This window comes from Typopeltis vanoorti, chromosome 3 (genome assembly GCF_054136105.1).
Source record: "Typopeltis vanoorti isolate ZY-2024b chromosome 3, IOZ_Tvanoo_1.0, whole genome shotgun sequence".
Classification (NCBI taxonomy): Eukaryota; Metazoa; Arthropoda; class Arachnida; order Uropygi; family Thelyphonidae; genus Typopeltis; species Typopeltis vanoorti.
The window spans coordinates 117,023,777-117,050,932 of record NC_143551.1 but is presented as its reverse complement, the minus strand read 5'-3'; the positions used below and the strand labels follow the sequence as shown (position 1 = coordinate 117,050,932).

General features: G+C 36.1%; 1 protein-coding gene across 2 annotated transcripts in view; it reads left to right on the top strand.

Annotated features, from left to right (window-relative positions):
• LOC150108495 (protection of telomeres protein 1-like) overlaps nucleotides 1–27,156 on the top strand; it is a 492,786-nt gene that overhangs the window by 321,592 nt on the left and 144,038 nt on the right. For both annotated transcript variants that reach the window (XM_090415908.1, XM_090415909.1), the window contains exon 12: nucleotides 22,142–22,293. In XM_090415908.1, the coding sequence (XP_090272034.1) occupies nucleotides 22,142–22,293 (152 nt within the window). The remainder of the gene's footprint in view (nucleotides 1–22,141; nucleotides 22,294–27,156) is intronic.

Here is a 27,156-nt window from a genome sequence, read left to right as displayed (position 1 = left end):
TATTGAGGTTCTATAAATGTTTTTGGTTTAACACCAATAATACAATGTGCAGCACTTTTATTAAGATGGTGTTAATATAAGTGTCAAATCTCAGTATAATTAAGTTATTTATTATATCAGCAGTGCTTAACATCTTCATAAGCATTATAATAACAGTATTCATTGATAGGCAGTATGTTACTAATTTGCTATATGGGCAAGCAAACTTAATAATGGCAAAAATCTAAACCTTTATCACTTCATAACTTAGCACTTCAGCAGTGTAACAGGTGAAATAGCCAGCCAATTGAACCAAGAATGAACTGTTCGTATACTGTGTAGGTGGGGGGGGGGGATAGATGAATTTCATCATCCAGCACTCTGCTTATTGGAGACTAAACATAGTAATTTTTTTCAAACCACTTCAGGCTGTCCAGCCAGTTTTCATATTATCTCACTAAACTGTTGTAGCTAACCTTATATATTGGTTACACATGACTTTAAATTTTTCAGGAAATGACAATGTATACTAAAATATTAATTAAAAACTTTAATCAGTACCTACCTATATTTTGGCAATGTTACGTTGCCATCTTCTGGGAACATAAACTATGATATGTGCATGCAGGCAACAACAAGCAAATAAAGCTGAAGAAGGCAACTGAAGTTGGTCCTAGACTCCTAAAGGTGCTCCCTAGCGGGCTAAACTGGATTCTCTTGGCTGTTGGGCTGATGTTCTAAGGATGCAAGCTTCCCAAATTTGGGGCAGTCTCGTGCACCCAAATTTGTTGAGGTTTGGGAAGTTTTTTTTTAGAGCTCAGGGTGATTCCATGAATAATCTTTCATATTTATATTTGCTGCGCTGTACTAACATGGCTTTCTTCCAGTGTATTCTGTGGTTTGTATCTAGTGCATGGTCAGCAAGTCCTCAGTGGCTGTATTGGTGAAAGCAGATGTATTCTTTGTGTTCAAATATCCTGATATTAGCTGTCCTGCCTGATATTGGCCGCCGTAGGAGGACAGTTTACAACTGCATAGGACCTGGTATACTCCAGGTAGGCTAGGAGAAGTGACTGGTCTTTGGTGGAGCAGATAAGGGTTGCCAATTTCTTATATGGTTTGTAACAGGTAGGTAGGTCAAGGTCATATTTTTTTAGGATTTTTGTTAGCTTTTCAGACGTATATCCTGGATATAAGGAATGGTGATAAATTTAGTGTAATCTCTGTTATGAAAGGGGGGGGGGGGGTAACTGGTTTTAATATTTTAAAATCAGTTAACGGATTCCACATTCTACGTGTATAAAATAGCTTCTGAAGAAATGATACAGGTAGAACATGGTATCTGCAACCTTCCCAACCATATTGCCAACAATATCACACTGGATGTAGCCAGTATTCTTATCAAAGCTAAACCTCCACAAAACAACCTATCTAAAGAAGAATTAAAAGCTCTACAAGAAATGAAAATCAACAGCAAAATAATAATCACCAAAGCAGATAAGGGAAATGCCACTGTGGTTCTCAACCAAACTGACTACACTGGTAAGCTCATCTCTTTACTGTTAGATCGGTCCGTCTGCCTCCCTATTGAATATGATCCCACCAGCTCCCAAATCAGAACACTCCAAAGGCTCCTTAAGAAGGTTACTTCTTGGCCTGTGGAAGTGACTAGCAGACTAAAACCTTTCAACTCTAGACCCCCCCCCCCCCAATATATGGACTACCAAAAATCTATAAGCAGAATGTGCCATTACGTCCCATTGTAGATGGCATTGATTCCCCCATATACAAATTAGCCAAATACTTAGCCAAAGTGCTCACACATTATTATGGCAACACACCTTCACACACAAAAAAACTCAGTCCACTTTAAAGCCAGTATAGAAACCTCTCACTCCAACACATTGACATAATGGTCACTATTGATGTCTCCTCCTTATTCAGAAATGTCCCACTCAAAAATACTTTAGATCTCATCCAAGCCAAATTTCCTCCTGAGATCTCAGCCATTTTTCAGTTCACCATGAACTCAGGCTATTTCATTTGGCAAGGAAAATTCTACAAACAGATAGAGGGGAGGACAGCCATGGGTTCTTCACTCTCTCTCTCCACCCTGGCCAACTTCTTTATGGAGACCTTTGAAGAAAAAGCCTTAAACTGAGCTCCACAAAAACCCACTGTTTGGCTACAATATGTGGATGATGTATTTGCTATTTGGCCACATGACTATGACTTAGATACACCCCAGAATCCAGTTCACCTTGGAGAAGGAAAACAACAACAGTATCCCTTTCCTTGACACTGATTACCCGCCAGCCTGATAGTTTCCTGGTTTTCTCTGTTTACAGAAAACCAACCCATATAGGTAGATACATTCACCAGCAATCACCCCCCCCCCTCACAACAATATGGGATTATAAAAACTGTATATAACAGGGCTAAATTAATCTGTTCAGATAACAATGCCTAACTGCTGAACTTAACCATATCCTTAACACCTTAGCCAATGGCTACACTCCCAAAAAATCCAGAAAATATTAAAACCAGTTAACCATACCCCCCTCTTTATAATAGAGATTACATCAAATCTGTCACCATTCCTTATATTTGGGGCATATCTGAAAAGCTAACAAATCCTAAAGAAATATGATCCGACTACCTGTTACAAACCATATAAGAAATTGGCATCCCTTATCTGCTCCACCAAAGAACAATCACTTCCCCTGGACCTACCCAGTGTATTCCAGATCCCTTGCAGTTGTAAACTGTCCTCCTACGGCGGCCAATATCAGGCAGGACAGCTAATATCAGGATATATTGAACACAAAGACTACATCCGCTTTCACCAATACAGCCACTGAGGACTTGCTGACCATGCACTAGATACAAACCACAGAATATGCTGGAAGAAAGCCACGTTAGTACAGTGCAGCAAATATAAGTATGAAAGATTATTCCTGGAATCAGCCTCAGCTCTAAAAAAACTTCCCAAACCTCAACAAATTTGGGTGCATGAGACTGCCCCAAATTTGGGAAGCTTGCATCCTTAGAACATCAGCCCAACAGCCAAGACAACCTAATTTAGCCTGCTGGGGAGAACCTTTAGGAGTCTAGGACCAACTTCAGTTGCCTTCTTCAGCTTTATTTGCTTGTTGTTGCCTGCATGCACATATCATAGTTTTATGTTCCCAGAAGATGGCAATGTAACATTGCAAAATATAGGAAGGTATTTATTAAAGTTTTTTAATTAATATTTTAGTATACGTTGTCATTATCTCACTTAACCTACCTGCAGCACTAATATATGATGGATTTGTTTTGATCTTTTATTATTGCTTCATATGGGTAAAGGATTTGACAATGTAATTTCTTGTGGCATTTAGTTTACTTTGTTTAATGGAAGTAGTGAACATCTTGGTATGATAATTTATTTTATTTTATATTTTTTTAGAAAAGGCTGTTTGCTTATGCTTGGATAAAGGATTAAACAAGATGTTTGGTTTAACACCAACAACACAATGTGCAGCACTTTTGAAGATGGCATTAATATAAAATCTCAGTATAATTAAGTTATTTATTATATCAGCAGTGCTTAACATCTTCATAAGCATTATAATAACAGTATTCATTGATAGGCATTAAGTTAATAATTTGCTATATGGTCAAGCCAAATTAATAATGGCAAAATTCTAAACCTTTATCGCTTAATAACTTAGCAGTTCAGCAGTGTAACAGGTGAAATAGCCAGCTAATTGAACCAAGAATGAATTGGTCATAAATTCATCTACTGTGTGTGTGGTAGATGAATTTCATCATCCAGCACCCTGTTTTTGGAGACTAAACATAGTAATTATTTTCAAACTACTTCAGGCTGTCCAGCCAGTTTTCATATTATCTCACTAAACTGTTGTAGCTAACCTTATATATTGGTTACACATGACTTTAAATTTTTCAGGAAATGACAATGTATACTAAAATATTAATTAAAAACTTTAATCAGTACCTACCTATATTTTGGCAATGTTACGTTGCCATCTTCTGGGAACATAAACTATGATATGTGCATGCAGGCAACAACAAGCAAATAAAGCTGAAGAAGGCAACTGAAGTTGGTCCTAGACTCCTAAAGGTGCTCCCTAGCGGGCTAAACTGGATTCTCTTGGCTGTTGGGCTGATGTTCTAAGGATGCAAGCTTCCCAAATTTGGGGCAGTCTCGTGCACCCAAATTTGTTGAGGTTTGGGAAGTTTTTTTTTAGAGCTCAGGGTGATTCCATGAATAATCTTTCATACTTATATTTGCTGCGCTGTACTAACATGGCTTTCTTCCAGTGTATTCTGTGGTTTGTATCTAGTGCATGGTCAGCAAGTCCTCAGTGGCTGTATTGGTGAAAGCAGATGTATTCTTTGTGTTCAAATATCCTGATATTAGCTGTCCTGCCTGATATTGGCCGCCGTAGGAGGACAGTTTACAACTGCATAGGACCTGGTATACTCCAGGTAGGCTAGGAGAAGTGACTGGTCTTTGGTGGAGCAGATAAGGGTTGCCAATTTCTTATATGGTTTGTAACAGGTAGGTAGGTCAAGGTCATATTTTTTTAGGATTTTTGTTAGCTTTTCAGACGTATATCCTGGATATAAGGAATGGTGATAAATTTAGTGTAATCTCTGTTATGAAAGGGGGGGGTAACTGGTTTTAATATTTTAAAATCAGTTAACGGATTCCACATTCTACGTGTATAAAATAGCTTCTGAAGAAATGATACAGGTAGAACATGGTATCTGCAACCTTCCCAACCATATTGCCAACAATATCACACTGGATGTAGCCAGTATTCTTATCAAAGCTAAACCTCCACAAAACAACCTATCTAAAGAAGAATTAAAAGCTCTACAAGAAATGAAAACCTTTATCGCTTAATAACTTAGCAGTTCAGCAGTGTAACAGGTGAAATAGCCAGCTAATTGAACCAAGAATGAATTGGTCATAAATTCATCTACTGTGTGTGTGATAGATGAATTTCATCATCCAGCACCCTGTTTTTGGAGACTAAACATAGTAATTATTTTCAAACTACTTCAGGCTGTCCAGCCAGTTTTCATATTATCACTTAAGATACCTGCAGCACTAATAAATGATGGGTTTGTTGTAACTTTTTATTATTGCTTCATATGGGTAAAGGATTTGACAAGAATATAATTAATGGAAGTAGTGAACATCTTGGTATGATGATTTATTTTATTTTATCTTTTTTTACAAAAGGTTGTTTGCTTATACTTGGATAAAGGATTAAATAAGAATATAATTTCAGAGAATATATTAAATGTTAAATATAATATAACAGAATAATGAAATAAAGAGCCAAAAGGCTTCACTTCGGCGATGCAAAAATTATTTTAATTAAGTGGATAATTTAAATAATAATATAACAGATATAATAAGTGGGCACAGTAGCCTTGTCTGCTGCTAAATCTGTTAGCAGACTACAGAGATATCAAGATAGATTGAATCCTGGTAGTTTGATAGTTGGATCTGTGATTAGGTACTTGTTTGTAGTTTGTATTCTTTCCAGAGTTTTCTCTGCTAGTCCTGGGGAGCATCATCTGGTAATTCCATGAACCATGTGAAAGATACGGAGGCAAGGCTGGAGGTGAACAGAGGTATGAGATATCTTGATGTATATGAAGCTACATGTCATTTCTGATTTTCTTTATTTCTTTGATGATGACTTCTTCTCTTCTGAAACATGGAGGAGTTATGTGGGAAAGAACAGGTAACCACAGGTTACGATTTTTGCAATGTTAGGGGTTTTGCAATGTTATCTGGTAAAGTTGAGGTTGTTCATTTCCTCATGCCAGCAAGCTCTTCTACCAGCATACAATAACCTTAAGGAGACAGAAGCAGTGTCTGGACGGTTCTGTTGTTCATACTCTGCCAAAAGAATACCACTTTCAGTTGACCAGCATGGTTATTTTCTAAATCTCTCTCTCTCTCTCAGGATGTGTTTCTTACTCAAATGCTATGAAAAGTTTAGTGAATCTTTCATAGTTATCAACTGTAGATAGAATTATGTTGGTGTTTTTTCAGTGAATTCAGTAAATTTTGGCTAGTTTGCGTCCTGAGATTCCATCGGAGTATTAGGAAGCTGTTTATTCTGGGGATTATAAGTCCTACACTAATTAGGCAGGGTCTGTGTTGGTTGTGTGGGCAGTACTTGATAGGTTGAGGTGAGAGGGCTTCCTTCCATATCAGTGGTTGTAAAGCAGAGGTCGGGGTTGTCTTTGATCTCCATCTTCCAGGTGTAAAGATTCTAGGTTGCTTGCTGTCATAGACAAAGTAGAGGCTGTTAGCTAATATCCATTCTGTTAGTTACAGACTTGGATTGTCATCATTATTGTATCTCCCATAATGTAATGTGTGAGTTGAAATATCCAAGATTAATGCTAAGATGGACTGACTGAGAAAGTGAAGGGCTAGACCAGTCAAGTAGAGGAGGCTTATATATATAGTAGATTGAGAAGTTGTCCAGCCAGGTACCAACAAAAAAAGTCACTTTTTTGAATGGTACAGAGATTTGGAGATTCTTTCCAAATTTGCTTTTTGTTAGATCGCCAGGCCGTGTCTTTAATCAGGTTTATCAGTGAGAAGAATGTAGCCAGAGATGGTAATATTTCCTTGTGGGGTGCGGTGAATTTCTTGTAGGGCAATGTCTACTTTGTGCCTGGTAAGAATATTATTTAATACCTCTGATTGTGATCTAGTGAAGCCATCAATATTGATTGGTTTGGTTGTGTTTGGATGATTTGGAGACAGTAGTGGACTCTTCGAACATAGCTGTCTGCCTAAGCTATGAGTGCGAACCTTGTTGACTCGAGCAACATTCGAGTCCGTATATCTACTTTGATACTGTTTGCTCATTTCTTGTGTTGTCCAGGATACCATAGTTTCCATTTGAACCCCAAAGGTAAGGTATTAGTCAGAAGTTGCTACTTCCTAGCCAGGGGCTGATGCATGCTACCATCAATTCCTGAAACAGATGCCATTTCTGACATGGAGAGCAGGCACCTATGCAGCTGCACCTTACCTGGTGGATATTTGCTGCAGTTTATCTTCAGGTATCTATGCAGGGGCATGCTTATTTAATGGCAGCATAACACATTGCCATCTTAGGGTTCTGTGGCATTTTAGTTTGAGAGACCTTGCTAAAGGCTGCTCGAACAACCCTAATTGCAACACTGCTGTTGGTTCGGGACTTCTTATACGTCAGGTCACCCTGTTTGTCTAACAACTACCCTCCATATCTGGGGAATGACCCACTATTCACCACCTTTGGACCCATCCAGTTGCTGTCAGATTTTTACCGAATTTAATTTAAATAATAGCTAGTTGTTGTTGTTGTTTTTTAATACAAGAGTAGACATTTAGAGATAATGATAGCTATTTAGTTTGAAAAATAGTTATTTCTAAATGTCTGCGCTTGCATTTAAAAAAAAAAAATTTGGGAACCCTCAGTGATAAACAATATATAAGTACACACTGAGCATTACTTGAATTGCTATGGAGTACCATTTTTCTTTCTCTTTGCTGGCCTGATTGGCTTAGGGGATGGCAACCCTTCCACTCAGCAGGCTGTGGGTTTGAATCCTACCACAGGCACAAATGTGTTGATGGCTTTAGGCAGGAAATTTACATGATTGCATGGTAAGAGACTACTACCATGCTTATTAGAGACTTTAAGTGACGAAAAAGTTTCATGTGTTGTTTCTAAAGTAATCTTTCCAGATTATCTTAACTATAGTTCTATAACTTTTTGTGGAGGTGATTAACATTAAAAAAAAATTTCTGGGATACTGATATCAGGTGATTAATGAGTAATAATAGCAGCATATGAAAATAGATTTAATCAAAAGCACTTGGAAAACCAATGAGTAATAGAATGTGCAAGAGACCATTTCTTAGCCGTGTATAATATTAGCTATTTATCTGCCTTATACATTGGCTGTTTATAGCTGTGTTTTTCAAGTAAATTATTATGCAGACTAATATATTAACTAAAAGAAATTTAATTAATACTTGCAATATTTCAGCAAAGACAAATTGCCATCATCAGGGAACATAATATATGTGCAAGTATGCAAGTAGGCATTACATTAAGTAATGAGGCTGAAGCATGTCAATGAGAGTAAGCTTAAAGTCCTAAATAGTGTACCCTAGTGGGCTGAAATGGTCATCCTTGGCTGTTGGCTGAAGCAAAGAGGATGACATCTTCCCAGATTTGGGCAGTTTCATACGACAAATTTATTGAGGTTTGAGCATATCTTATTGACATATCCTATCTGCCAGTTGGACCTTTGGCTTATTCTCACTTGACATGCTTCAGCCTCATTACTTAGTGTAGTGTCTGTGTGCACATATCATATTATATTGACATCTCTGATGGTGGCAATTTGACTTTGGCAAAATATAGAAAGTATTAATTAAATTTATTTTTTAGTTAATATATTAATCTACATTGTAATTTCTAAAAAATACAGAGTTATAATGATTTCTAATCCTTTCTTTTAATTAATTTCTAAATGTTGCACAAAATCAAGCCCTGGCTCCATTAAGGCTATCAGAAGTGAATTGCTGGTGCAAGGCTTTTTTTAAGTTTAAACAGGTTATTGTGTTATTTGAAGTTCCTGTAAGGTTGCTGATTTTTTAAAAGTTTTCATTTGTTTACTTAGCATAATTAGTGTATTTTTAATATATTATTTGCAGGTATATATTATTATTTTAGCATGATACCAAAAACCTATCATCACAAAGCAGTGTCAAAAGAATAAGCTAACATAACTAACTGCTGGAAATGAGAACCTTTGTCCTGCTGAGAAAAAGCACAATAACACTGCTGTTGATGCTATAAATGAGTATAAGTTGACAAATGAAATTCAAGATTAAACCAAATTATTAGGCACTTGACATAAGATTTAGAATAAATTGAGAAACATTTAAAAAAATACTAGCCAGGATAGGAAAAATAAGAAGAATGATAAGAGACAGGAGGTTGGTAAGATAATAGTGAATAATAATAAGGTAAGAAAAATAACTAATATGGTAGAAATTTGCTCATTAAATTTGCACTTGATGACAAAGTCGCTATAGAGCAAAAATTAAGAATGTCATCATCATCATCAAATTCCTGCCATGTACCCTAAAGGGGTGTACAGGATATAATAGTACTACATGAAAAATTACATCATTACTAACTTCCTATCTACAATTTTCCTCCAAATCAGTCTGTTACTTGTCAAGACACAAGTCCAACATTACCAGATCTTATATTTCTATCGTCTAAGGCACTTTGTACCATATCAATCCACCTATATCTTGGTCTCACTCTGGGTCATTTTCCTACCAACTTGCAGAGAACACTTGTTTTGCTAATCTTTCCTTGCACATTCTGTTTAAGTGACCATACCACCTGAGATTAGCTCTGCTAACACATTCCTGGATGCCGACAATGTGAAGTTCTTTCCTAATATTCTCATTTTTTAATATAATATTGCCATTGATGCCATTTGTTCTTGCCTCTAATCTTTCTGAGGACTCTCATATTTGCGGTCTCTAGTCTTTGGTCAAGTGTTTTACTTCTGGCCCAGCTCTCAGATCCATGAGTTAAAACTGGTTTGAACACTGTCTTGTATACAGCTAATTTAGTGTTCCGACTAATTTCTGTCTTATTTCATATGAATTTATTCAATTGACTTCCTACCATACCAGCTTTGTTGATTCTGTTGTCTATTTCTATATTTAATTTACCATCTTCAGTAAAAATCGAGCCTAAGTAGCTGAAATATTTTACTTGTTCCACAGATTCTCTATTCACAGTTGACATTTTCAATGATTCTGCCTATTTTCATTGTCTTTGTCTTTTTTTTGCTGACCTTCATACCATATCTATTACAACAGCTATTCAATTTAGTCAGAGAATCTTGCAGACTTGTAGTGGATTTATTTAGAAGTATTACATCGTCCGCAAAAAGCAAAGAGCTGACATTAACATCTCCAATTTTGATATCATGTTTAATACCACTTTGCTTCATAATGTGATCCATATAGATAATGAATAACAGAGGGGGATAACCTACATCCCTGTCTTCCACCAGATTTAACATTAAACCATCTTCCTATACTTCCTTCAATTCTAACTGCTGACTTACAACTCAAATAAAGACTAAGTATTGCTTGATATAATGCCCCATTGACATCATATAACTATAGCATATTGAATAGCTTCTCTCTTGGCACCTTGTCATATGCCTTTTCCAAATCGACAAAACTTAAATACTGATCTTTGTTATATTCCCACGATTTCTCGACTGTTTGTCGTAAAGTGAAGATCTGATCCTGACAGCCTCTATTTGACCCGAATCCAGCTTGTTCTTCACCAAGCTTTTCTTCCACAATTCTTCTCAACTGTTTCTCAAGTATACTTGCATATATCTTACCAGGAACACTCAATAGGGATATACCTCTATAATTCTCACATTCAGTTTTATTTCCCTTTTTATATATGGGTACTATGAGAGCTCTACTCCAATCATCAGGAATTCGTCTCTCTGTCCAGGCATTCAGAACTATGCAGTGCAGCCACTGTAAGACTTTTATACCACCATACTTCAGCATTTCTGGTCGAATATCATCTACTCCTGCTGCCTTTCCACATTTCAAGCCTCTGATGGCTTGTTCTACTTCAAGTATGGATATGTATTCCTGACTGCATGCCTGGGTCAGTGTTTTTTTATCACTGTGCTGTCATCACTGCATGTTTCATTTAGCAATTTTTCAAAGTATTTATTCCATACTTCAAGGATATCTTTTTCTCCCATTTTCATGTCACCTTTATCATCTCTAACTCCTTTTACAGCACTCTTTCCTCCATTCCTAAGTTTCTTCAACAACCTCTAGAATATTTTGCCACCTTCTTGATATTTATTTTTTATATTCTTGCCAAAGTCCTCCCATGACTTTTGTTTAGCTAGTTTTACACAGTGTTTAGCTTTCTTACATTTGTCTCTGTATTCTCTAAGAGCACAAGCTGACTTATTTGCCAGGAACTTTTGATATGCTTTCTTCTTTTCCTTCACTGCCTCTTTAACTTCCTGTGTCCACCATGGAGTTCTAATTTTCTATCCTTGCAGACCACTTCACCACATGCCTCTGTAGCTGAATCAATCATTGGTTTCTTCAAGGCTTGCCACTGAATCTCCAAGGTTTGGTTCCAGTTCTCAAACGCTTTCATTTTTCCTTCAATAATCTTTGTGTATTTTAGTCTACAGTTCACATTTGAGAGCTGCTCAACTTTTATTCGCTTTAAAACTTTCTTACATGTTATTCTTTTCAATATGAAATTCAATTTTATCCTGCTCAAGACTAAATAGTGATCACTTCCAATTTCAAATCCTCTGTACACTGTGGTGTCCTGCACCAGGGAGAAAACATCACTATCAACAATAACATAGTCAATGAGACTTTTCTTATTCCTTGCCTCTTCTCTCCATGTGAATTTGTGCACATTTATATGTTTGGAACATGGTGTTAGTAATAACCAGTCCATGCCCTGAGCAGAAATCCAACAGGTATTTGGCATTATTATTAGCTTTGTTCATTTCTCCAAATTTTCCCAAAACATTTTTTTGTATGTCTGACAATCACTTCCTACTCTGCTATTTAGATTCCCAACAAGGACCAACTTTTCCTTCTTCATTGTGTGTCAGTTGCTTTTTCTAAAGCCTCAAAAAATTCCTCCACTTCTACCTTAGTAGAACCTTCTGTGGGACCATAGGCAGAAATAAGTCTCATTGTCCATTTCCTTATTCTGATATTTGCCCACATCACTCTACTTGACACTGCTTGCCATTCAAGAAGATGAGCCTCGTATTTTGTGTTGATTACTATGGCTACTCCTTCTTTTCCTTGATTGTCATTGCCTGAATATAACATTTTGTATTTATTGCTCAGAAAGATCTCACCAGTTTTTGTCTTTTTAGTTTCAGTCACCCCTATTATGTCGATCTGGTACTTTTCTAATTCCTCTGCTAGCTCCATTTCTTTGCCATTCAGGCTTCTTATGTTGATAGTACCGATCTTTAACTCTGCTGATGTTGAGTTGGGGTGTTTTCAGATTTGTTCCAGTAGCTGACTTTTCGCTGTTCGCCCTGGTTCCCAGGCGAAAACAATGGGGGCCTTGTTTAACCAGGCTACGCCTCAACCTGCATGAAATTTTGTCATGTGTACTATCATTTTTTATTTTGGTTAACCATAGGAATTCAATTTGGTCGGATAAATCGCAAATTGCCAGCCCATCTTCGTTCGTTCACTATCCAGGTAGATATCCCACAGGGTGCAGCACAAAAAGGTGAGGATTGGACATTAGGACAGAAGCCCTGGTCGGTTCTCCGCATTCCTTTAAAAGCTATGTGGAGGTCTCTCAGTTTTACAGCTTTGACTCTTAAGCACCCCCTAGTTAAGAATGTGGCGAATGTAATAGAGCTAGAAAAGAATGAAATGGTTCCAAAACCTCACAAGAACAATAAAGCAGCAAAATATAGGAATGTTAGTAAAATTCTTAACAAGGTTAACAGCGAACAGAATCATGCCATTTGGAAACTAATGCAGATATCAAGTATGAATCATCATTTGAAATATCTAAACTAAAGCAAATCTTTAAACTGATGACAAGGGAATTGGCAAGCAAAGGTACAGCATGCTAGCACCTTTATATTAAATGTGATGTTATGACATACAGGTACTGGGTAAATGTGTAATTTTTCACGCATTTACTTAGCATACAAAACAAAGAGCACCAGGAATTGGAAAAAGTTGAAAAGCAATTAGAGATGCAGCAAAAGGAGAAACAAACAAAAAAACAGCACTGAATTTGATGAGATTTCATTTAAATATAATCAGGTAGGTAAAGTTCATTATAAAAGAAGGTTATTATATAACAGGGGTGGCCACGACGTGGGTCTCGGGCCGCATGCGGTTCATGTCCATGCATGACACAGCTCTTCACACTCTAAAGGGAAAAAATAAACAAAAAGAGGAACAAATAAAAGAAAAAGAGAGAAGAGGGAAAGAAAAACAAGGTTAATAAAAATTACTGAAAAAAAAAAAAGTCTAATTCGAAACACATTAAATGAAGTTTACTTTGAAGAATTAGAATAATTTTAAAGTCGAAACACAATAATTTTAGTTACTTATTTACTAGTAGAGGCCTTCCTTGTATCCATTTTCTTAGTAAACTCCTTAAAATTAGGTGCGTAATTAGTCAAAGTAGTTCTTACAAGCTCGTTCAAATGTTCATCATTTAAAACAGATCTATATTTTAGATTTAATAAATTTAAGACTACAAATTTACAATAGAATGAATGGCATAATAAAAAGAAATTTTGAAAAACAAATGACCAAAGAAACTCGACTAAGATTACATAATATGACCTCTAAACCATCTCTCAAATTTGGATTCTAAAACAAAGGAACAAACAAAGACTAGAAGCAGTACAGATGAGGTTTCTAAGACCTTTCCTTGGACTCACTAGGTTAGATAAAAAGAAAAACAGAGAAATAAGAGAACGATTAGATACAAAAAAAATCATACAAGAAATAGAAGAATATCAACAAAATTGGCTACACCACATAGAAAGGATGAATAACAATAGGATCCCCAAATCATCATATAAATATAAACCTACAGGAAGAAGAGACTGTAGACTTCCAAGATTACGGTGGAAAGATCATCTACAGAGCAGGAACAGGACATTAAAAGCCCTATACCTGAATTGCTCAGACGACGACAAAATTTAAGAGTCGAATATAGTTCTTCACAGCAGTGCATGGTCTCAAAAATGGAATCAGTTTTCTGGCACGTTGATTAAGTGTTGGATACCGTTGGTCCAGAACTTGCTTCCAAAACTCAATTACAAAACATCCACCTTGCTTCAGTCTTTCATTCTCTTGAAGTTCCAAAAGCTCCAGTTCTGCTGCTGCAACATTCATCACAATTGGTTTTGAAATAGAACAACCATGTTCAAACATGTTCGTGAGGAAAGGATTTTCCAAAAAAAGCGCGCAAAATTTATTGTTGAATTCTTCGACTAGATCATTTAATTTGCTAACATAAGATCCCATTTCTAATTCCAATCCTGGCATATTTGTCAGTATTTTCTTCAGACAAACGAAGTGATCGAAAGTTTTATTTTCCAAGTCTCTCTAGAAAAGTTGCAGTTTGCTTTGGAAGCTTAGCAGGGTCTGTGCAAAATTGGTTATTAGTTTTTTTTTTCTCTTGAAGTGAAACGTTTAATATCTGTAGATGCTGGAAAAAATCGGTGAAAAATTCCATTTCTAACAACCACTGAGTGTCCTTGAGATGAGGGAAAATTTTCTCCTTCTCTCTGAGAAACTATTTGATTGGATCTAACAACAAAAAAAAAATTGTTTAATAAATTGCTAGCTGAGAGCCATCTTACTAAGCAAAACCATGATATGTCATTAGGAATCTCATCACAATTCAGCTCATCAATAAATCTTTTGAATTGTCGGTGTGTTTTAGTACTTGAACAAATAAAATTGACAATTCTTAGAACTACTTCCATTATGTGTTCAAATTTAAAACACTTGACAACTAGATGTTCCCTGTGAATAATGCAATGTACAGGTAGGAAAGCAGGATATGATTCATCATTGTCAAGGAGTCCCATGATCCATTTAGTTTTACCACTCATAGCTGGCATCATCGGTTTCAATGCAAACTATTTTTTGACGTGAAACCGAAGCTTTTGTAAGTGCAGTAACAATAGCTTCTTTGATGCCAGGGCTACGTGGTGTATCTTTCAGCGCTATCAAGTCCAATAGCTCTTCCTTGATGTCTAGGTCGTGAGATACAAATGTAGCTAGTTGTGGTTTGTCCTGAATATCTGTAGATTCATCCATAGCCAGACTAAATGCAGCACAGTTTTTCAAGTTATGGTGCAAGTTATTTCCAATGTTAGCACTGATAACAGAAATTCTCCTTTCAATTGTATGCAGGAAACTGGCATCTATTCAATCAATTTGAGTAGTTTTTTTATTATCCAGGTCTAAAACTGAAATTATTTGTGCAGTATTCTTCTTGACAAATTCTCCTTCCTGTACGGACGTTTTGCTTGTGCAATATTAAACACTAAAATAAAACCATTCTCATTAGTAACATCAGCCTCTTGAGTAAACATGGACATCAATTTACTCTGACCATGGAGTTGTTCTTCCAAAGTTGAAAGTTTAGTTTGCCTCAGATCAGAGCCAAGAGGAAATTCTTTACTAAAATTACTGTGATGCATGTCATAATGATGCTTGAGAATGCTGGCTTTGAATTGCGCAAGTGTTATTTGGCATATGGCACATATTGGTTTACTTTGTCGTTTCACAAAAAGAAACTCCTCTTCCCAGTCTGGCCTAAAATTTCTGTATTCCTCTTCATATTTAAGGTTTTTTATGTGACATTTCTAAGCACTTGAAAATGAGTTCAACGATAACATGCACTGTCAATGGACTTATGCAACAGTATGTTGATTGATACTGATACATGAGTGCCGGAAGTATAATTAACATGTTGTGACGGGCAGGCATAGTTTCTGCATCCCCACCACTCACCCTCGCCTTGGGCACACTCACTCCCGTACCATCACATCAGTCAAATGTTGCGGCCCCTTCAAGTCCTATCAAAATTATTTTAGCTCTAAAAGGATGCGTAGTAGGCCACCCCTGTTATATAGTATGGAGATTCAATCATGAAACGTGATTGATAATATTGTGACAATTGTGTTTTGTGTAAAAAAAAAAAAAAAGATTTGTCTGGTGATAAATACAATATGAAAGAGGATATGAAAGGACTGTTGTAAGAGTGAGAAAGAGAAAATAGTATATTACCTAGATATGATATAAATGAATTAAGAAGGGCTATGATTGCAAACAATTCAATGTGTAGGTTTTCTAGAAAGAATGGTTGTGAGTATTTGAATATGTGGAATGAGTTTGAAGGAAGAATGGATTCGTATAAGGACTGGCTACACTTGAATGTGTTTGGTATCAGGAATCTGGAAAAATTATTGCTATGTGACCTAACACAGAGGGTCAGAGAAACTAGATTATAATGGAAGGAATGGTGAGAATCTGTGCAAAATTGTAATCATGAAAATAATTGTCCAATTGAGAGTTATTAACCAAGTGCCAGGATGTCAGCATAAGGCAATGCATTAGATAAGAACAAATGAAAACGTTTTGGCATCACTAATGCAGGAAGACCGCCAAAATTTTAACACCCTCCTGTCCCTGTCAGTCATTTTTGACTGACAGGAACAGGAGGGTATTAAAATGGGTGGCATGCAAAAAAACCACTTACAATCGACACAGGCTATCTGTGATGCGTTCCAGAGCACCAGTAACACCATGGTGAGCACTAAGACTGTGTGCAAAGAACTCTGTTTCTTCCACAGGAGAGCAGTGAACACAAGCTGAACATCCCAACAACAAACAAGGCAACTCGTCTGGAATGATGCAAAGAGCATGTGAACTGAATTCAGTGAAAAATGGTATTCTGGAGTGATGAATCAAGATCCACCCGTTTCCAGTCTGATGATAGGGTGTAGGTGGGGAGGCAGCCTGGTGAACACTAGTTACCACATTGTGCTATACCCACAGTAAAGTTTTGATGGAGAAGTAATGGTGTGGGGATGTATTCAGCTGGTTTGGAGCGGGACCACTGGTTGTTGTCTGTGGTTCCATATGAAGACAGCTCAGTACAGTGGCGTAGCTAGAGGGGGGGGGGGGTGCTGTGGGTGTGGTCCACCCCGGGCGGCACTTTGAACCTTTTTGAACTTTTAAAGTTAATTCTAAAATAACGTCTTAAGAAATCAGCTCCAAATATTGTAATACTACTGCGAATTTTCCTCACAATTGCTGTAAGTGTTGCTAGTTGTGAGAGTAGTTTTTCTAAATAAAATTTGATTAAGAATTACCTACATTACTATGAAATAGACTTCGCCAATGTCATCGACAATTTTGTTAACAGAAAAGCAAGAAAAATAACATTTTAGAATGTTGAAATGAAAGTTTTACTTCAAAAATAAACCTAGTGTTTTCATTTATTTCCCTATATGTTGTTTAGACTTTTTGTAGTATTTTTGGTGTGTATTGAAAGGGGCAGCAAACTCAGCGACCGCCCCGGGCGGCAACAGCTCTAGCTACGCCACTGGCTCAGTACCTTGATATTCTGGATAATTGGGTGCTGCCTGCACTGTGGAGTTTTATGGAACAGACCTGTGTTACTATCAAGACAACAATGCCCCCATGCCACAAAGCTGCAGCTGAAGATGATCCATGTGAACGACGTCCAAAAAGTGTAATAACACCAGAAATCATTGATGAAGTGCACAGTATGATATTGGGTGACCAGCGAGCCCAAAATGCATGAAATTATTGAGATATAGGCATTTCAAAAGAACATGTAAGATATATTTTGCATGAAGAATTGCAAATGAAAAAGTTTTGCACAAGATGGGTGCCACGCTTGCTCACAATAGATCAAAGATGCACATGCATGAAAATCTCTGAACAGTGATTGGAGCATTTTAACAAGAATAAAACTGATTTTGTGCATCAATTTATTACTATGAATGAGACTTGGATTCACCATTACACACCAGAATCCAAACACCAGTCAAAATAGTGGACAGAAGCTGGTTGTTCAGCGCCAAAGAAAGCAAAGTCGGTTCCAATAGGAAAATTCCATCAGCAGGAAAGGTCATGGCATCGGTGTTTTGGGATGCTTTTGTTTATTAATTATCTTGAAAAGTGTAAAACAATAATCGGGGAATATTATTCCAATCTTTTAACCAGACTAGACGAAAAAATTTGTGAGAAAAGACCCGGTTTGCAGAATTAAAAAATCATCTTTCATCAGGACAATGCAGTTGCCCACAAAGGTGTTTTGGCAATAGGAAAATTAAGGGATCTGCACTATGAATTATTGAACATCCACCCTATTCCCCAGATTTGGCTCCCTCTGACTTCTATCTCTTCCCAAAACTATAACTCTTCCTTGCTGGTCAGTGTTTTTCTTTGAATCAAGAGGTGATTGCAGCTGTAGAGGGGTATTTTGCAGATCTTACTGAGAACACTACAGGGACGGGATATTGGTGCTGGAGCATCACTGTAATAAATGTATTAGTCTGAAGGGAGATTATGTTGATAAATAAAAATAATTTTGAAATTATAAATTCGTTTTTTTTTTCATTATTATGCCAAGAACTTTTCAGACCACCCTCGTATTTGAATCAAACTGTATGATTTGTCTATTTCCCAACCATCTTACACCTTACCACATTCTTCACTATTTTCTCATAATTATTTTACTTCTCCTGCTATATAGCAAAAGCATTCTATCTGACTTCCCTTTATCTATAAAGCTGCTTTTCATAATCATATTCTGCCTTGTCACTGTGGCTTGTGATCTCCTAACCTACTTTTTATACTACCTCTGGGCCTGGTAATTACCTTTCTCTCAGGATTGTATCTGTAACATATTCTTTATATACTGTTCTTGTTTCCAATTCTTATTTATCCATTTAACTTGCTTTGACATCCTGTTTCCCTTGTAGTGCTTATGCCTGTGCTATGCTGTTTGTTATGCCAAGGCACTGCTTCAGTCTGTCACATTACCTATCACAGTCATCCACTTTATAGTTCCACATACATATCCATTTTTTATGCACTACTCTCAGGAATATGCCAACTCTCAAGCAAAAACTTCATTATCTCTTTCCCCATCCCCCAAATCGGAGGCTAATAACTATCTTATTTGTATGCAGATAGATTCTCAGATACCATTACTAGATCATTATTGCACTATGCATTGCTTCCATTACAAGCTGTTTACGATAGCTATTTCTCAGTAAATGTAAATTTTCTTCCCATTGTCTTGAATTTTCTTCTCTCCATTCATATCCTCATAGTTGAAATTACTTATAATGTTAGTCCTACTTGTAACCCTAAGTTTTATCTGGCTATGTAGTTTACAATTCTCTTCAGTTGGTTCTGGCCTACAGCATGATCCAACTATATATTTTGTCCTGTTAATCTACGTCACACTAAACAGTCAGGTTTTGCTAATATCAGTTTTTGGTTGATATCATTTGCTATTGCTACAGACTCATTGACTTTATTCCTAATGCTTTCAGCATTAACAAGCATAAATGATAATGAACTACCAGGGTGATATGTATTCATTTAACTCTTTAAACCTCACTGGTCCAAATAAGCATCCTGAGTTGATCCATCAACGAAATTCCTTACCTCACTTCTCCAGTAATTGCTTTTCTCATCTGGCAGAACTAGTTCTACCATTCACTGAGTCGTTTCTCTCTTTTTCTGTCACGACAATCCCAGTCTCTTATTTTAGTGCGTGTGTCCAAACTTTCCTCTAGCCACCTCATAAAGACTAGTTTCTTTGACTACCTGTATTCACTCGACAACAGTTTTTCCAAGCAGCTGTCACTAAATCCATTTCAAACATTTAATACGTTCAATGTACTGCATACTATTTCTTCTGTGCATTAAATTCATTAGCAACTGCAGCTCTTTGTCTCATCTAGTGTGTGCTATACCTTAGCAACATCTCACAATCTTGACTTAAAATCTTTTTTTTTTTTTTACTTCCTTCAGCATCTCTTTCATATCCTGGATTGATGCTATTAGTAATACTTTAGGAAACCAAAATGTTAATTTAATAATATTGAAGATCTGACAAGTAACAGATTAACTTGGAAGAAACTGTCGGCAGTAGGAAGCTAGTAATGATAAAAATGAATCACATATTACTATCATAGTTTACTGCACCCCCCCCCCCCCCAATGGTGCATATCAGGAATTTGATGATGATGACTTATTATTATGTGACACCTCCAAGGAGTTCAAGGACTCATCACAAGAGGGCACTCTGCTATGAACGTCTCATCATCTCCCTTCCTACTTCATTCTCTCACTACACACAACTACCACCAATGCCATCTACCACTCGTCACTACCACCAACAGTATTTTTTGTGTGTAAATTGCATGTGTTTTCATTGCCAATTTGCCTGTATGCGGGGAGAAAAAACCCTGCTACCTCCATATGAGATTGACTAACTCACCATCAATTGAAAAAACCCCGTGTAAAGATTCTGCTCATCATGATGAGAAATGAAAATGCCATGCGCATATTTGGTTAATTCATTCTGAAGGATTCTGCACAAGTTGAAAATCCACACAAGTCAAATGGTGCTTAAATGCGATGCATGTTTGGTAGATAGATTTGTTCAAAGGATAGTTAAAGCTGTAACAGGTTCTGTTCATGAAAATAAAACTTGGAAAGAAATGAAAGTTTATTCAGTATTCTGTTGAGCACATAAATATAAAAGCATACATAATTGAAAGAAAATGAAAACAAGCAGTATTATCTATTCATATGAATATGGGAACAGGTAATATTGCTTGCTTATGAATATATAATACTGCATGTACATTCTGTACTACTGTTGCTCTCCCCCCCCCCCTTCCCTATTGTAACTCGTTTTATAGCATTCTAGCATCTTGGGTTTTCTCTTGTATAAGCGTCTTCAATCAAAACCACCAATAATTTTTTCCATTTCTTCTATTAATGTACCTGTTTTCTTGGAAGTGATCATGAATTGCATTGGCACTGAAATTTTTGTATGCTGCATAATGTGATATTATTCTTCTGTAATGCTCCTAACAGTTGTTTCATTCATTTTGTATACACAGTGTCTATGAGCTTATTATCTTTTCATGTGGTTTAATAAATTCTACTTTTAGTCTTTTTCTGTCATGACAATCTCTTATCTTAGTTGCATGTGTCCAAAGTCCAAACTTAGTGATGTGTCTACTCTTAGTCTCTATACTTATAGTGCACCTCTTCTTATTATTATCTTGTGAATTCGTGTATTCTCATTACATCGCTTTTATGTTTCTCAGATGTATTTAGGATTTATATTTTGTTTACAATAAATGCCTACCTAGGTTCACTATCAAGTTTCACATTTCCTATCAAGCTTGATAGGAAAGCCAGCCCTTATACTAAATTGGAGGATATTATGGATCCTGACATTTTATAACCAAATATAAAAAGAATCTTTAAAAAAATTTTGACAATCTACCCCAAAAAAAATCTACCAAGGTAACTCTGATATCAAAGGTTACATTCTCATAAGCTCTCTGGTAAATTTTGAAACTTTTTAAAGTTTTTTTTCTATATCTGGCTATCTATATGATATTAAAACGGAAAATAATATTTTCCGTTTTAATATCATACCCATGTCAAACCAAAGGCTTTTGGGCTCTATATTTTAGCTATTATTTATTATGTTCACAGAGTAGCACTTGATAGATATCACTGCCAGTTGTATCTACAAATTTACTTAATCATATCTACTACAGCCATGTATCTACAAATCTACTTAACTTGAGGACTTTCTGTGCTGTCATATTCTGTATGGTCCTTGAAAGTACATCTGAAAAATTGATGATTGTAATATGAAACAGTCTGTTTAAAAAGAATAGTTTGTATTATAATTAAAACATTACAAATTAAAAGTAATAGACAGAAAAATGTCAGATATATGATGCAACTAAATGACATGGCTGACACCATGTGATATTTTCATTATATTTTCATAATATTCACATAAATATTTTCATTATCTATTAATGAATAAAAATTTCACATGATCATAAAATGGTGTCTTTCCATATGGATAATTGTTCTCCTTTGTTCATTTAAATTTTAGAGTTGTTAGTTTGATGTGCTCAGTTGTTACAATTTTATTTAGATGCAAAGCCTAATTTCAATCATAAAATTAAAAAAGAATATTAAGAAATAGATTTTCTATACTCTTTTAATATGTTAACTATGGAATGAGTTGAAATAGTTGCTAGAGTTGTATCAACTGTTTAGCGTTTCAAGGAAAAATCTGAATGATAATGACATATTGACTGATGAGAGTAAAAAGATTAAATCAGAACTTACCTTCATCAGAGAAATGTTGTGAATTATTATAAACAAATAGGATTTTTTTTTTTATTCCACCAGCCAGGCCAGTATGTGGAACTTCATAATCTTCATGTATATCCTCTAAAGAATTCCAAAGATCATGTAAAGCTGTGTATACATGGTGGAACTGTCTCTCATAGGGGAATTAAATTCTTACCTGATGAAGATATAAGAATTAAAAAACTACAACAGTAAGTTTCTTATGAATGTTAGATATGTAAGGCATATTGTTTGATGATTAACATTATATTCATTTTATACACAAAACTGGAAGCCACAAAATTTGCACTGTTGCCAACATATCATAATATGATATTTATTTTATTGTAATAAAATAAATGTGGTTTAAACCAGGATATGATTTCTGGCAGCACTTATTTTTAGTTCTTTTTTTACAAAAGCCTTTTTTGGCCTATAGTACACTTGTAGTAGTACCATAGGAGGGCCAGGATCATTTAATCTGGGTACTTGCAGTGCAAGTACATAGTGTGTGCCCTTGTTTCATACCTGATTTTATATCACACCATCTTCCTATACTCCTTCAATTGTAACTGCTGACTTACAGCTCCAATTGAACATTAGCAAAATTTAAGAGAGGTACTGTCAATATACAAAGTATCAACAAATAAGAAGTGGATCTGGCAGAAGAATTAGAAAAATGCTATGTTGACATAATTTGTTTCAAAATGAACACAAAAACAGGTTCCATTCTTCCAAATATTAATATGATATTCTAAAATGAATATCATATTGATAAAGAAGAAACTAAAAAAGTTTTAAAAATAATCAAAATACAGCAACCTTTGAAGGTGAACTGGTGATTCAAATATATAAATATTATTCTTAAAATACAAATAAAAGAGTTTAAAAACGAGAACCAAGCACTTGAAACTCAGTGGCAGACTCAGAAGAAAATGTTGATTGATTTGGCCAGACAGTCATGTGATAAAGTTGCCTGTAAGGATAGAAAATTCAGATCTCCATGACTCAGGAATTTAGAGTCAATTTTGGCAAAGAAGGCAGGTGTATCAAAACTTCCTAGCAAGTACGTATATACTCTAAAAGAATACAGAGAAAAATGTAAGAAGGCAAAGCATTGTGTAAAAGTAACAAAAGTCATTGTAAAATTTGTTAAGAATAAAGAAAATAAATGTCAGGAAGATGGCAAAATATTCTAGTAGCTAGTGAAGAATCAGAGATGATAAAGGTGACTTAAAAAACAAAATAAAATAAAACAAAATGTCATGGATGTTTAGAGTAATTATTATTATTATTATGTGACATCTCTAAGGAGTCCAAGGGCTCATCATGGGAGGACAATCAACTCCACACAATCCATTGTCAACAACACTTAATCCTCCATAAACATGCACAATGCCACTATTCATTATCCACAAACAATGCCATCTACCAACCTCTGGTTGTATTTTTTGTCCATAAATTGCATTCCAGCTTGCCTGTATACAGAATGAAAAGGTTCCAAAAAAAAAAATCTGCAACCTTCATATGAAATCAGCAATTCTGAAGCCTATATAAATTTTCCTGTTATCATGATGAAAATCAAACTTGGGTCTTTTCCAGTTGAAAGTCGTAGTGTTCAATTGCTGTTTCAGTAGTGCTATAGAGCCACTTAATTTCTTTGAATAATTACTGATTGAAACAAGAAGTGATAGAAAATATTTAAGAGAAATCTAATCAGAAGTACATATCGAAACTTAGAGTAAACAAAAGCCATCAGAAGCCTAAAATGTGAAAAGCCAGCTGGACACAGCTGACTTTTCACATTTTCACTGCCGGCTTGTGTGAAGTGAAAGCAGAATTCCTGAAATCAATTGAATAACTGATGTAACAAAATGGCATAAAAATCAGCATTTAAAAGAAAATTACTGTGAAAATAGGCTAGAATATCGAACACATAACCTGCTGCTTGAATGAAATATGTACAGAACAAATAACACTTTTCCCATACTTAGCACAATATTTAGTGAAGATGAAAAGTGAATATAGAAATACAGTTATCTTCCATTTATCTGAGCATTTCAGGAAAAGGCAGTTCGTTTAATTAATTGAAGGGGTAGATAATTTAAGTACAATTACATGGTTTACATTTTTGTTTTTCCTTTTTCATTCCAGGGTCATTTTCCATAGATTCTTTTCAGTTACTTTTCTCTGTTGGCTTAAAAGTAGATTAATGTTCTCCATGTCAGGTTACTAGCCTGGTGATGGATAGTCCAGTGGTAGGGGGCTGCTATCTTAAGGCTTCTGAACTAGCCTGAACATGTTAAAGATTTTAGAAGGGGACATAGATATGGGCCAGAAATGACCCTATAGCCCTCGAGTACTCTAACAGCATAAGGGTCATAAAATAAGAAGAGTTAGCTGATAAGGCCTTATAGAAAAGATTAAAGTGAATGGATCTTCCTCAAAGTAGAAGAAGAAGAGGATAGATCCAGGTAGGGGACCATGCGAGTGCAACTTTCCTTACAATCAAGATGGTTGCCACTTATGGCCCTGTTAGTCCACAAGTCCGTATTCAATATATTCAGTCCACCTCACCATATCTGGTGGGCTTCTCTATCCACCACCCAGGGGACGTGCTCTCTAGAGGTTACGGGGGTCCCCCGAAGCCAGGAACTAAACTCATCATCATCATCATCATCAAATTCCTGCCATGTACCCTCAAGGGGTGTACAGGATATGACAGTACTACATGAAAAATTACATCATTACTAACTTCCTATCTACAATTTTCCTCCAAATCAGTCTGTTACTTGTCAAAACTCCAACATTATCAGATCTTATGTTTCTATCGTCTAAGGCACTTTGTACCGTATCAATCCACCTATATCTTGGTCTTCCTCTGGGTCGTTTTCCTGCCAACCTGGCAGAGAACACTTGTTTTGCTAATCTTTCCTCTCCCATTCTATTTAAGTGACCATACCATCTGAGATTAGCTCTGCTAACGCATTCCTGGATGCTGACAATGTCAAGTTCTTTCCTAATATCCTCATTTTTAATATGATATTGCCATTGATGCCATCTGTTCACGCCTCTAATCTTTCTCAGGACTCTCATATCTGCGGTCTCTAGTCTTTGGTCAAGTGTTTTACTTCTGACCCAGCTCTCAGATCCATAAGTTAAAATTGGTTTGAACACCGTCTTGTATACAGCTAATTTAGTGCTCCGACTAATTTCTTTCTTATTCCATATGAATTTATTCAATTGACTTCCCGCCATACCAGCTTTGCTGATTCTGTTGTCTATTTCTATATTTAGTTTACCATCTTCAGTAAAAATTGTGCCTAAGTAGCTGAAATGTTTTACTTGTTCCACAGGTTCTCCATTCACAACAAAGTTGACATTTTCAATGATTCTGCCTATTTTCATTGTCTTTGTCTTTTTATTGCTGACCCTCATACCATATCTATTACAACAGCTATTCAATTTAGGCAGAGAATCCTGCAGACTTGCAGCGGATTTATTTAGAAGTATAACATCATCTGCATAAAGCAAAGAGCTGACATTAACATCTCCAATTTTGATATCAGGTTTAATACCACTTTCCTTCATAATGTGATCCATATAGATAATGAATAACAGAGGGGATAATGTACATCCTTGTCTCACACCAGATTTAACATTAAACCATCTTCCTGTACTTCCTTCAATTCTAACTGCTGACTCACAACTCAAATAAAGACTAAGTATTGCTTGATATAATGCCCCATTGACACCATATAACTGCAGCGTATTGAATAGCTTCTCTCTTGGCACCTTGTCATATGCCTTTTCCAAATCGACAAAACTTAAATACAGATCTTTGTTATATTCCCATGCTTTCTCGACTATTTGCCGTAAAGTGAAGATCTGATCCTGACACCCTCTATTTGGCCTGAATCCAGCTTGTTCTTCACCAAGCTTTTCTTCCACAATTCTTCTCAACCGTTTCTCAAGTATACTTGCATAGATCTTGCCAGGAACACTCAGTAGGGAAATACCTCTGTAATTCTCACATTCAGTTTTATTTCCCTTTTTATATACGGGTACTATGAGAGCTCTACTCCAATCATCGGGAATTCGTCCCTCTGTCCAGGCTTTCTGAACTATGCAGTGCAGCCACTGTAAGACTCTTATACCACCATACTTCAGCATTTCTGGTCGAATATCATCTACTCCTGCTGCCTTTCCACATTTCAAGCCTTTGATGGCTTTTTCTACTTCAAGTATGGATATGTATTCCTGACTGCATGCCTGGTCAGTGTTTTTTATCACTGTGCTGTCATCACTGCTTGTTTCATTTAGCAGTTTTTCAAAGTAATTACTCCATACTTCAAGGATATCTTTTTCTCCTGTTTTCATTTCACCTTTATCATCTCTAATTCCTTTTACAGCACTCTTTCCTCCATTCCTAAGCTTCTTCAACAACCTCCAGAATATTTTGCCACCTTGATATTTATTTTCTATATTCCTGCCAAAGTCCACCGATGACTTTTGTTTAGCTAGTTTTACACACTGTTTAGCTTTCTTACATTTGTCTCTGTATTCTGTAAGAGTAAAAGCTGACCTATTTGCCAGGAACTTTTGATATGCTTTCTTCTTTTCCTTCACCGCCTCTTTAACTTCCTGTGTCCACCAGGGAGTTCTGATTTTTTTATCCTTGCACACAACCTCACCACATGCCTCTCTGGCAGAATCAATCAATGTTTCCTTCAGAGTTTTCCACTGAATCTCCAAGGTTTGATTCCTGTTCTCAAACTCTTTCATTTTCTTTTCAATAATATTTCTGTATTTTAGTCTACAGTTCACATCTCAGAGCTGCTCAACTTTTATTCGCTTTAAAACTTTCTTACATGTTATTCTTTTCAATATGAAATTCAATTTTATCCTGCTCAAGACTAAATAGTGATCACTTCCAATTTCAAATCCTCTGTACACTCTTGTGTCCTGCACCAGGGAGAAAACATCACTATGAACAATAACATAGTCAATGAGACTTTTCTTATTCCTAGGCTCTTCTCTCCATGTGAATTTGTGCACATTTTTATGTTGGAACA